We start from the raw sequence: 13,225 nt of genomic DNA, 5'->3' as shown, positions 1-13,225 counted from the left end.
TTCAATGCAGGCGAGGTCCAGTATGGTGGCCGGGTTACGGATGATTTGGACAAGCGTCTCCTCAACACATTCACTTGCGTCTGGTTTAGTGAGAGCACCTTCGGCGACGACTTCTGCTTCTATAAGGGCTACAGCATTCCAACCACAGCGAAGACTATCCCGGATGTCCTGCAGCACATCGAGGGGCTGCCGCTGGTCGATTCGCCTGAGGTCTAAGCGCGCTCGTTGATAACTTCATGATGCTGAAGGAAAACTGCTTCCTTAGAGCCTCTGTCTGTCTGCAGGTGTTTGGGCTCCATCCCAACGCTGACATCACCTATCAAACAAACCTGGCCAATGAGACGCTCAACACTATCATCAACATCCAGCCAAAGGACAGCGGGGGCGGAGCAGGAGAGACCAGGGAGGCCAGCGTGCAGAGATTGGCCAATGAAATGCTAGAGAAACTGCCACCTGACTATGTGCCGCATGAGGTGTGTGGATGGACATTCAAATGCAAAGATTTATAAACTAGATAAAAGGTTAAACATTATTTTAGCTGTGATCAGTTAGCTTAGCCTGAAAAAGGCTGGTATATTATAAGTTAGCAAAATGAATAAGGTATCAGGTGACTATTTAGGCTGGATTTTTTTGTTTCCTTGGACTCAGCTAGGTGTTACTGCTGTTTCTAGTCTTTAAACCAAGATAAGCTAATAGTGGAGGTGAAGCCAAAATGAGATTAATGTGCCAAGAAGTCTGTTTCACAACATGTTGAACTTAATAACACACTTTGGCAGTTTTCCCAGCACTGTGCCCCCTATCGTCGGCTAATTTAGCATCCATCTTGCATCCTTTCTCTTCTGACCTCTGTCCAGCCAGCAAGACAAGTCTTATCATGCATCCCTTTCCTCTTTCTTTTACTTTATTCTTACTTGTGTCTCCTTGCGCGTCTTTGCTGAATCAGCTGCGGTGTTTGTGTCCAAACAGGCCTGTGTGTTAAGTTTGGTTGCTAGTGTGTGACGCAAAACTTGGCTACAACTTCATGCAGTGTCCTGAATGGAAAAGGTTAGTTTTTCAGTCCCCGGATGCAGCTGGGCAGCGACAGCTCCAGAAATGTATGTTATCGACATTACTGTGCCACCAAAGGAGTTTTAAGGTTGGAAAGTTATATAATGTGTCTTAAAGTGTACTTTCATTAGAGTCTAGCTCGGGCCCTTTTGTTATCCAAATTTGTCCCCCTCAACACCAATGACAAGTTGTGAAGTTTAGCACACACAACAAGCCCAGTGAAAGATTTGATAATCTATAGTCAGCATGCACCCCAATGCAAAAGTAGCTCTACAGCGCCCCCTAGAGTGAGAAAAATTCCCCAAATGAATTGGATACCAAACGTCTACTTTACGTAGGACAATGAAACTTGGCACATATGTGGAACACTCCAAGACAAGCAAAAAAGTCAAACACCTGTTGCCATGACAACTGGGTATCCACCGCCTTAGAATTTACACCCATTTTTTGCCTCATTTTTCTTTTATTTTATGCACTTTGTATTTGAACTAACTAGTCTGAGACGATTCATGCGATTGACTCCAATTTTGATAGGAAGCTTCATGACAAGTTTTGGACCAAACATTGTTGAAATCTTTCAAACAGAACAAACTGTGTTACTATGGCAACCCACAGAAAAAAGCAATCTCGCCATGAAACACGGTTTACTAATATCTCCATTGAAGTACATGAGATAGCATTCATATTTGTTAGGTCCTTAACACATTACGTGCTGCATTTGGGGGGAGGCATGATGCTCTGGTCCAATGGATGCCGCTTTAATTTCCATTTGTTAGTCTTTTATAATGCTCATATTCAGGGGCGCTACCAGGCATTTTGGGTACTATTAAAGACAATGGCGTAGACCCCACCACTTGATTGTGAATTTTAGTTTTGTTTTAGCTTCAATTGCTTCAAGCTGATAAAAAAAAAAAAAGCTTTTCATGGGAATAATAAAGATCTAGGGCTGTGTTTAACCCTTTATGGGACAAGCACTATTTTTGATCACTTTGTTTCCTTTCATATTCAGCATGAAACTTTTTTTTTTTTTTTTGTTAATGTAACAACAGAATGGAGGTCTTGGTTCATACCAGAAGCACAATTTTAGGTTCAAATTTCTAATTTGAAGGTATTTTATTTAGTGTCCTATAAAGGGTTAATCACAGTGCATACAACTAACTAGGTTATTTTAAAATAAATTTATTGCTGTTTTACTACTGTACTGCTGTTTGCAGTCACAGATGCAAAGTTTTGTTGGCTTGTCTGTAAATGCAAAGAGAAAATGACAAGAAAAACAGTGAAATGCTGTACTTTAATATTCATGAAGTAGAAATCACAGGTTCTTCTGGAGAAATATTAAGTCTCTGTTTTAAAGGTGAAAGCTCAGCTGCAGAAGATGGGTCCACTTCAGCCAATGAACATCTTCGTCCGGCAGGAAGTGGACCGCATGCAACGGGTCATCGGCACCGTACGGAGCACGCTTACTGACCTTCAGCTGGCCATCGATGGTCAGTCAAGTGTCACACACACACATACATGTTTTCACTCATGGCTGGTTTTACCAACTAAGATTTAATAAATCCAATAATACCTGCTTTTCATGGAAACTGAGAGCGGCCATGCATAACTTTTAACTTGATTATATCAATAATGGTGATTGTTTTCTTGAGATAAAAGCATAATTCATGTTATAATCTTGAGATCATGGCATCAAAAATGAATAATTGCGTGAACAGCAGCTCTCTGCTTCTGTAGCCATAACTTCAATAAAGTTTATTTCAAATGATTGAAGCCCACTCCTCAAACTGTCACTTTGTCATGGTGGAAAGGTTTGCATGTCACTAAGAAGTTCAGTTGTCAGCTTTTCCCCTGCCAGGGTCCCTTTTTAGCCAAATAGTTCTTAAGTGAGGCACCAGACCAAGAGCAGTTCAACAGACGTCCTATGGTGTATGACACCAATGGAGTTTCCTTCCCCTTACACTGATACTGGTCCCCAGGCCTCATGGGTTCAACCCAAAGAGGCAATGTGGATCCCCCTTCCTATGGGCTTACTACCTGGCATGCAGTGTGAGCTGACAATTGGTTGCTGGCAAAGTGTTATGGGTATATTCCACTGGGAGGAAGACCCGGGACATGCTGGACGGACTATGTCTCTCGGCCAGCTTGGGAACAAGAACCTTCCAATGGAGCTGGAAGAAGTGGCCGGAAATAGAGAAGTCTGGGCGGAAAGGTTAAAGAAAAGCTGTGCTGCACATTTTCAATCTTATTTACTTGAAGTCAATCCTAGTTTACCGATGAACCTTAAAGTTAAGCAGATTAAATAACAATATGGGATGGAAGTTCCTGAAACTCAGCAGTGGAGTTGTTGACTGAACATGTGGTTGGATAAAATCACAGCTCATAGGCTGATGATACTCTTCATATTCATAACATTTTCCTCACTGAGCAGTCAGAGAAATGCATCAGCTTTCTTCAAGAATTTTATTATTTTGCTCATAAAATGTGGAAAAAGCATCTCAGCCTTAAGTTCAGAAAATCACATTTGACCTGGAGTCATTTAATTAAACATAATTACATTTAACTTATCTAAAAATCTAACATTTTTATTTAAGGGTTTCATATAAAACCCAGTTTGATAGATTTCCTTTTGTGTGTGGCTGCAGGCACCATCATCATGTCGGAGGACCTCCGCAACGCCCTCGGCTGCATGTATGACGCTCGCATCCCTCGCCTGTGGCTCCGGCTCAGCTGGCCGTCAGCCACGCTGGGCTTCTGGTTCAGCGAGCTGCTGGAGAGAAACCAGCAGCTTAGCGCCTGGATCAGCACTGGCCGGCCAAACCAGTTCTGGCTCACCGGCTTTTTCAACCCGCAGGTTGGTTCTGAGATTTGGCAGCGAGTGTAGAAACACTCTGGGCGTGTTTACATGTCAGAATGTTTGTGTTTCAGGGTTTTCTGACCGCCATGTGTCAGGAGACGACACGCTCCAATCTGTCCAGAGGTTGGGCCTTAGATACCGTCACCCTTAGCAACGATGTCACCAAGATGATGAAGGAGGATGTGATGGCTCCGCCTCCAGAGGATGTGGGCGGAGTTTACGTGTATGGCCTCTTTTTGGACGGGGCGGGATGGGACCGCCGTGGCACCAGACTCGCCGAAGCCCCACCCAAAGTCAGTGTTTCCTGTTTTTACTCTATATGCAGTCAAAGCTTCGCCATAATATTTAAAAATCTCGCAGGTAGAATTGTATAAATTTGTATTATTTGAAAAAATATTCTCCAAATATTTTTCTTTTTCTTTTTATTAAAAAAACAAAAAAGGTTTCAATAAATTTTTATTTTTGACTAATCAAATACTCTCCACTGTAATGATGCATCTGGCTCCTCAGGTCCTCTTCACTCCCCTTCCAGTGGTGCACATCTACGCCGTCAGCTCCGCCAACATGGCCGACAGTAAGCGACAGCCTGGCGGGAGCGGCAACATCAGCCTGTACTCCTGTCCGGTCTACAAGAAGCCGTGTCGCACAGATCTGAACTTCATCTTCTTGCTGCAGCTGAGGAGCGTGCAGCCGGCTGAGTACTGGACGCTGCGAGGCGCCGCGCTGCTCTGTGACTGCAAGTAACCTGCTGAGCACGAGTCATGTGACCAACAGCTGTTCCACAGATGATGGTAGTTGTAGGTTGAGGTCATGGTGAAGCCGTTAACTAAAAATCTCTTTTAAAAAATGTTTTATCCAATAAAATTCACCAAATTTTGAGAAGATTTTGGATACTTCAGGTTTTACTAAACTTTATATCATAAAAGTTGAGATAAGTTTAAATTTTTTTTTTTTTTCAAAAGCTGATAGTCTTTTATTACCACGAATGAATAAATAAAATAAGTGCAAACAAATATTTCTTAACTCTGCTTGGTAATCTTGTTACTCAGTGAAAACAAAGCTGGTGATGAAAGATGGTCGTGATGGTTATCTCCGAAGCAAAAAGCTGATTTCTGATGATGTGATCAATGAACCGGCTTCTTTTGCAGGCATGCTCACTTAACATTTGAGGTTTAGCAAAAACAACTGTTGAACTATGAGATAATGTAGACATTTATTAAAACTGTTAACTTTTTTTTTTCTAAATGGTTTGTGATTAAGATCAGCTATGCAGGTAATGTTTGTGGTATAATCTAACCTGCTCAGATAAATTTCAGTTTCCATCTAAAAGCTGAGTGTTTCTTCCGATTCCACTGACTTGCTCGCATGACTTAAGACGTTTAGACATTTTTTATTCCTTTAGAAGCAGTAAGTCTGTTCAACAATCACATCACCTCTATTGACTGAATGAAGCTTTCTCTTCTTGCTTGAATCGGTTTTTATCAGACAGGGTTCCACGTACGCATCAATACTGGAGGTTTTCAGAGCCAGTAAGAGCTGGAGGACAAGTTAAGACATTAAGATTAATGTCTAAACATGTCTTCCTAATCTTAACCAACTATATAATTAAGCTTCTGTTTAAGTTGATTTTGGTCTGAACACAGTCTGGATGTCAGTTCCACTGCTATACATGACGAACACGCTGGAAACTCTGTGGACGCCAGGAGTTCTCAAAATGTAGGTCTGTTTTACTACCCTAAAAATTCATGTTCATGCAGCACTTTTTACCATGCTGCAGCTTTCCTGACAAAATCTGACAGGGGATCTATTAGGACCAATCAGGTCCTGTCATGTTTTCTTGACTGGCGCACATCTGGCAGCGCTTGAATCTCAGGAGAGAATACCAGCAGGAGAATTTCAACACATTTTGGGCGGTCTCTACCCACACGTTTAGTTGTGTTGCTTATTTTATAAAATCACTATTTTTACAAGTTATGCATTGTTTTAAAGGTGACAAATTTGGCTTTCCAAGGAATTATAGTACAACACACCTGGTGGTGTTAAAGAGGAGAAAATGTTGACCAAACACAAATTTCCTTTATGTGCGAAGTTTGAATAAACTTTCTGACAGATTTATTCAAGCAGAGCTTCAAGAACAACGGCAACTAGAAAACAAAACAAGAGTGAAAGTAAAACATTTTATATTTATACCCATACATTTATGGTAAAATATCAAACTGAATTCAGTAAAGACACTGAAACGAGTAACAGAACTTGATGCATTTAATGATAAGACAACTCTTCACTGGGTACAGAAATGATTCAAGAAAACTTTTATTTTCTTATGTCAAACACAAACTGTTGCAAAGTTTTATTTCTGTATCTACAGCCATGCAATCACTCTAACTTAAGCTAAATAGAAAACAAAAACATCAGGATTACGATGATGCAAGTAAGCAGAACTTAAAATGTTACTTTAAGGATAAACTACTGTTTTAAAACACAATGTTTAAAATTATATGTAGTTACTGTATAAGAAGGCGAGTCACAGCACAGCTGGTGGAGTCAAACAAGCAAAGGAATAAATGGAAATGTGAAAATGAAACTGTGAACTAGAGAATGCAAGCTCTTCTTCTTCCACAGTGCTTGCATCAAAGCAGAAACAAAAAAAATCCAAAAAACAATAAATGGCACAACCCTGTAGGGAGGTGCCACATCGCTCATTTGTGTGAATGCAGAAAACTCACATTCCTAAACTTCTAAGGAATTTCCATCACAGTGGAAACATGGAGACACAATTCTTTAATTTACTCATTCATTTTCCTAACCACTTAGTCCAATTCAGGGTCGCGGGGAAGCTGGAGCCTATCCCAGCTGTCTTTGGCCGACAGGCAGGGTACACCCTGGACAGCTCGCCAGTCCATCGCAGGGCCAGGACACACAATTCTTTTAATTGAAAATAGTTCCTTGGGTGGATAACTTTGGTTAAAATGTAGCTTTGACAGTAGATTAGTTTAGCTAGCTAAATATGCTGCTTATTTAGAAAGGTTTTGGCAGGGTCTTACTGGCATGTTGAACTGTATGAATCTGACTCCCCTGGATGAACTTTCCACAAAACCTAATTCTTTTTTTAAAAAAAATATTTAGGAAGTCCTCAGCTGGAACTTGGTATTAACATTTTTTTCCATCCATTTTTCTATACACGTCATTCCAGTGCTGGCTGGTGGGGGGGCTGTAGCCTGACCCAGTAGCTACTAGGCGAGAGGCAGGGTACACTCTGGACAAGTCCATCACAGGGCCAACACAGTGAGGCAGCCATTCATACTTACTCACTCGTAGCGAGATTTCAGAGTGACCAGTAACCCAACATCATGTCTCTGGACTGTGGGAGAGAACCCACTGGGAGAACATGCAAAGTTTCTTTTCCATTTATTGCAAATTTTCAGAACTTAATTTCATCTGGCTAATTTTAGTGATACTCACCACAGCAATTGAAAATGTTTCTACTGAAAAAACTAAAGATATTCACTGGTCTTCTGTCTCTAAGACCAGTTTCAGAACAGACTGTGAGAGAACTAGATCCCTGATCTGGTCTCACTCTGAGCTCTCTGTGTCATCATGACCTCCATAAGCCAACATTAGAACCTCTGGAAACAAACCATCTGATCTTGACCTTTGTTTCCAAACACAACATCAGTTTATTCAACTGGCCTTTCACCATTTTTTAAATCCCAAACATGTTACAGAACTTAACATACCATAAAACCATCATCATGTCAACATGCAAGCAAGTGAGCAGCAGCGATGTGATGTGAGAAGCTTTGTTCATTGGTTTACAGTCAGTGTTTCATGAACACAGAACAAATATTGACCCTCTGTGTCTTATGGACTTGGGGAAAATTGTCATCTGAAGAATCTGTTGGATTATTGTTTTGATCAGTCAGAATTGTTCTGAGACCGGTCTGTTGTCTGCTCACCTCCTTTAACAATCTTCTGTGAAAGGCAATCTTTATTAATACATCTCTGCTCGTCAGCAGACATCCCAGAACCTTCTTTCACTTGTTCAGTGTGGTCTCTTAAGTCCAAACTAAGGGTCCAGATCCAGTGGTTTTATGACAGCTGTTTCATGTCGTAGATTGGCACTTCGGACTCCTCAGCTTTGCCCTCATCGTCAGCTGCCCTGGCGGCATGCGGACTACCCTTCCGGCCTTTGGGAGGAGGGACGGGTACGGCTCCCTCTGCAGCTCCCTCTGCTCCTTCCTGACCTTCCGCCACAGTCCTCTCCTTCTTCAGGTTGAGCTTTGCTGGGACGTTCTTGGTGATGGTCTCCTTCAGCCTCTCGCCTGATTGCTTGAGCCTCTCGCCGGACTGGCGGATCTTCTCGCGCCTCTCGGCCGTCACAATGCGCTCGCCGAGTTTGTTGACCTTGGTGCCCAGGTTCTCGCGGGTCTTGCTCATGTTTTCCTTGGAGAAGGTAGCTTTGAAACTTTCAATGCGTGTCAGCCCTGTCTTCTTCGCACGGGCAGCTGCTGAGGAGTCGGCCTCCTCCACCACCATGTACTCTTCATCGGACTCTGGAGGAAGCTCAAACTTATCCGGTTCCACTTCGGGTCTAGCTGTAGCACCACCGCTGGACTCTGCTGGCTCGTTCCCTGGTGCAACAGCTTTCACCTCTTGGTCACCCTGAAGGAAAATACAGGACGGTGTGTGAACATCATTTTATCTGAACATGAACACATCGTGCTTAGTTTACATCACATTCTATGCTTTTTTTTCTTGGACAAAGTTTGCTAATGATGTCAGGTTTAAATCTGTCTCTGGTTAAAGTGTGTCATGCAGACTTGACAGGTTAGTGTGCGGGCCTTGATCTGGACTCCATAAATAAACTGCAGCACCTGTTTCTGCAGCTCAGCTCTGGGCTGCAGGAAGCTAAACATATCAGCAAGCAGCAGCGTATGGAGTGAAGCTGGATTGCTTTCAGCTCCAGGCTGCATCATGGCGTGCATCTGTCCGTAACTCTGAGCTCAGGTTACACTAAAATCTTGAGGCTGGAGCTGCAAATGGATGTTTAGGAAAGGCTGACCCTGATTCACAATGTAACTTCCCTCATTCTTTCATACTGGGAGCTGACCATTGCAGCATGACGCGTCCAACAAGCAAACAGAAAAGTCCAAATGACAAGAAGTCACAGCATATTGATGTCTCTGCACTTTAACTTTCCAACAAAGTCTGTTGTGGTACGTTGGACTTGCAAAGAAGAAACTCAGATTGAAGAACTGATGATCAGGATGCAGAGCAGTTTTATTCACTTTGATCTACAAAGAAACCTGAGACATGAACTTTTTCAGGCCGTAAATCTACTTTGGATTTTCTACAACCTCCTCCTCATGAAGGCTGATAAAAGATCAACTGGATCAAAAGCAAAACAATGATGTAATATTAAAATATGACCATCTTCATGTGTGGCAGGAATGTTTTGAATGAGTCCTCCATGATGGAAAGTCTTTCCTGTCAATAAGTAGCCTGTAGCATGCTAATAGCATCGGTATCTTTTGATTACTTGCATGATCGGCATTATATGACACCTGATAGAGAGGCTGACATTTCAAGAGCTTTCACCAAGTGCTTGGCACTCATAAGCGTGTTATGTAGCAGGAACATGGCGCTGAGTTAGCTAACAAGCCAAAAGGAATCAAAGAAAAAGTGCTTCTCAAAAGCACACATCCTCTTCGTTTATTCTGCACAGAAACAAAAATGTGAACAATTTAAGGGTTTGAGAGGAACTTTTTCATGAGATGCAAAGGAAATATTTCAGCCATTAAGTAGAGATGTAACATGTGGTGATGCTGCTGCTGCTAGGCAACCAAACAAACCTTCAAATCAGTCTGCAAGTCAGTAAGGTTTAGTGTTATTGCAAGATACTTTGTATTGTTTGAATCTGTAGGTGAGCCAGGCTAACTCTGAAATGGTTTTCAGACTAAGCTATGCTAGCCGTGTCCTGATAGCAGCACTGAACTCAACAGGTGAAAGAAAAAGTTTAGAAGTGAGTCCAGATTGGAAACTTGAGGTTATTTGCAGTCCAAAGAGCTACAGAACCCCTCCAGTAGGCTGTTGCTACTCAAGCAGGACAGAACGATTAAACATGGAGGGTGAAGGTTCATGATCCCAGTTTGACCTTTTCACCAGAGCATTTCCTACATCGGTCTGGCTTAAACCTGCTGTCAGAGCAGGTAGCAGCCTGTTAGCAGCTAACATAATAACTGGACCAGGGTTACAAGGGGATGAGCAGATAGCTATATTAGGAGATGGAGGTTCAGACTCAGAATAACCTGGTCTGTCAGTGCTCAGCTGGCACAGTCACTTACAGTACAGCAGCCACAATGAAGCTCTGAGAACTCAACAGTGCTGCTGTTTGATCAGTGTGGTGAAAAGAAAGGGAAGGAACATGTTGATGTTTTCCATTCTCTACATCAAAGTCAAGTTTATTAAGTAGTTTGCATGTGCAAAAATTCAAACAAGTGTTTTTATATGTTATCAGTTTGCTTTTCAGTCCTCCAGAACAGAGCAGGAAGAACAGTTTCCCAGTATAGCATTAATACTGGATGGTTTGTGTCATGGTTTGCATCCAGAGCCAGTTTTAAGTTTGGGTCTTGCAAGTAGTGTTTTTGTCTGCCACATCAAAATGGATGCAATCAAGAAAATCCTAATCACCAGAGGTTCCATCTATGCTTCTTGATCTGGTCGTTGACGAGCTGGTTCCAGTAAGAGAGACCACACCAGTAAAAATAAGAAGGTGACTACTTGCTAAGCCTAGGAACTTCTAATGACTTGACTGGTATTAACTGATCAAGCCCAGACACATTGGATGGCACTAACAGTGTTAGCCTAGTAGCTGGCTTCTGCAAGGTTGTACTACTTCTTCTTAGTGGTCTTAATTTGTTTTATTTGGTACTGTGTTCAATTTAGAGCAGAAAAATAAGGCCAAAGAAAAAAAGCTGTAATATGTGAAGCTGCAAACTACATAGTCCTGTTTGACATATGCAGGTATTACAGTAAAAGAGTGAGGATGATGCATTTTTCAATCTAAAGTTGCTCAGCTAAAGTAAATCTTTCCCATTTCTCTTATATATGATGCTAGATGTGGCCGTGCAGCTCGCCAATCGCAGGGTGTTGCTGAAGTTCTAACATGCCACATCACAGACAGGATGACTCTGTAACTTGAAGTCCAGATTATCACAACCAAACCACACGCTACTGAGTTATTTGATAATTATTTTGGAGACAACAAGCTAGCTAGCATGCTAACCTGAATTTGTATTTGTTTTAGCTGTTAATACATTGAGATGTTTATCTTTATTAATGCCAGGCTAGATGAGTTTGCACCATTACAATATCTCCATCATAGATCATTTGTAAAAAAAAAATTTTAATTCAATGAAAAAGGAGCATTAGAAATTGAGTCCATTAATCAAGTCTAAATTAAGTCAGAATTTTAGAAATGAATGAATTATTCTGAAGTGAAATTCCACACAATGAGCCCAGTCTGTGAAGTAACCTTTCTACATGCTGACGTTTATGCAGTGCTAAAATAACCAGGTCACCATCATGTTGGCAGCTGCTAACTGTGAAGGCCAAAGAAGTAAAATGAAGCCTGGTGTGTGTGTGTGTGTGTGTGTGTGTGTGTGTGTGTGTGTGTGTGTATGTGTGTATGCATGCACTTGTTGCTATTTCAACCCTTAGGATGAACTGAGACATTTGTCAAGTGGCACTAATGTTAAAAACCTCGGATGTGGATTAACGGAGACGTGTTACAAAGGAAAGTGGTCATAAATGTTTCTCTAATGTCTTCATACCAGAGTTAAACTGGAATAAAGATAATTTGGCTTGATTTTCATTTTGACATCAGTGCCAGTATTGGAAGTTGCTCCTTGCTGAAACCTTCAGTCCCATGTTGTAGACCTCATCTCTGAACCATTCACTTCCCCTTCAGCTGTTATCTGTCAAACACCAACACGCCTCTCTGATCTTGCTGGTCGGTTGGTGTTCTGCTAGAACCATGATGCTGTCTTTAGGTTTTATCATGAGTCAATTAAGTTTTGGGACCCAAATCAGGTCTGTTATTCTACTCCTCCATATGGTGACAAAACTTTAATATGTTTGCGGCTCCTATTGAGACACAACCAAGCAAGACTGGCCAAAATTATCCCACCTTGGTTAGAGATGAGTTGGGGTTGCAACATTTAGGTCTGTTGGGTTTTGAAGTTTTCGTTTAGAATGTGTTTATCATTTAAGGTGACATTTTCATGGTCTATTTATGCGCGTTTGTTTCTGGAAGGACACATGAAGACTTTTACTTATATATTGTTGTGTGATGGTAGACCTTCTCTGACTCCTTCTTCCAATGGAAGCCCAATTTGCTGCTCAACATTTAGCTATATCTAAACGTGATGCTTCTTATTCTGCCCAGAGAACAATCAGAACTTGATTATCATGATCAGATCATTCATTTTAGTTCATCAGAACCTCAGAGGTTGTAAAGGACCACGAGGATTCAGACAACTCCAACAATTTCTGTACTTGGACTTTGTCACTGATTCTTACCTGATAAATGACCACCCTGAACTTGTTCTTGGCAAGCAGATCGCTCTGGGTGGCTTCCACCTTCTTAACCCTGATGTTCTGGTTTTCCACGCGTACCCTGACATCTTTGATGTGGCGGCTGACCTTGCGAGTCTTCTCAAGCAACCGGTCAACAGTGGAGCTGGTGTTGGCGTGATCATTGGTGAGCTTGACCACGTCAGCCTGGATGGTTTTCACCGTGTTTTCCAGCTCCAGCTGACGCTCCTCCATGCGCTGCTGTGTGGTCTGGACGCTGTCCATGAGGCCTGCCACACGCTCCAGCAATGCCATGATGCTGCCTGCATCATCTCCACCACCTGTTGGCAAACCTGGTTTATCTGTCATACTTGCTCGTTGGTCAATCGATGGTTTGAATCCAGTGACCAAAACTTTTTAGTAAAGGAAGAGGAGATGAGCAAAATCCACCAGGAACGTCTGTAAACTAACAAAAATGAAGATCACCAGATGAGGTTTGAGGCATTGGGGAGTCCAATTAGAATGAAGAGTTGGAAGGGAGGAAGAGGAGAGGAAAAGGAGGACATGAGGACTAGATCGCCTCTACAAGTGGGGGTTCACCCTGAAACTATTCAGCTCAACTAATAGACTCCACCCTGCTTGGCGAGGGAGGGAGGGAGGGAGCAGAAGGGAGGTGCTAAATTGAGACGAAGAAAGAAACGTTGAGCGGATCAGTAAATTTGAACAATATTAAATCAATGCATTGCTGAT

General features: G+C 42.0%; 2 protein-coding genes across 2 annotated transcripts in view; one reads left to right on the top strand and one right to left on the bottom strand.

Moving 5' to 3' along the window:
* The window catches only part of LOC306770695 (dynein axonemal heavy chain 5-like), a gene marked incomplete at both ends in the record, with an annotated part of 57,574 nt that extends 52,929 nt beyond the window's left edge, over positions 1 to 4,645 (top strand). The window contains 6 exon segments of the mRNA XM_079259595.1: positions 11 to 210; positions 285 to 473; positions 2,402 to 2,534; positions 3,690 to 3,898; positions 3,973 to 4,194; positions 4,412 to 4,645. Of these exon segments, the coding sequence (XP_079115721.1) occupies positions 11 to 210; positions 285 to 473; positions 2,402 to 2,534; positions 3,690 to 3,898; positions 3,973 to 4,194; positions 4,412 to 4,645 (1,187 nt within the window).
* A 1,504-nt stretch (positions 4,646 to 6,149) lies between these two features.
* On the bottom strand, positions 6,150 to 13,065 carry cavin4b (caveolae associated protein 4b). The gene is made up of 2 exons (XM_079259425.1): positions 12,482 to 13,065; positions 6,150 to 8,563 (listed from the first exon to the last, which is right to left on the bottom strand). Exons 1-2 carry the CDS (start codon positions 12,842 to 12,844, stop codon positions 7,991 to 7,993), a joined length of 936 nt encoding a protein of 311 aa, XP_079115551.1. The 5' UTR covers positions 12,845 to 13,065; the 3' UTR covers positions 6,150 to 7,990.
* Between the last annotated feature and the right edge of the window lie 160 nt (positions 13,066 to 13,225).

This window comes from Telmatherina bonti (genome assembly GCF_933228915.1).
Source record: "Telmatherina bonti genome assembly, chromosome: 20".
NCBI lineage: Eukaryota > Metazoa > Chordata > Actinopteri > Atheriniformes > Telmatherinidae > Telmatherina > Telmatherina bonti.
This window is presented reverse-complemented; position numbering and strand designations above follow the sequence as displayed.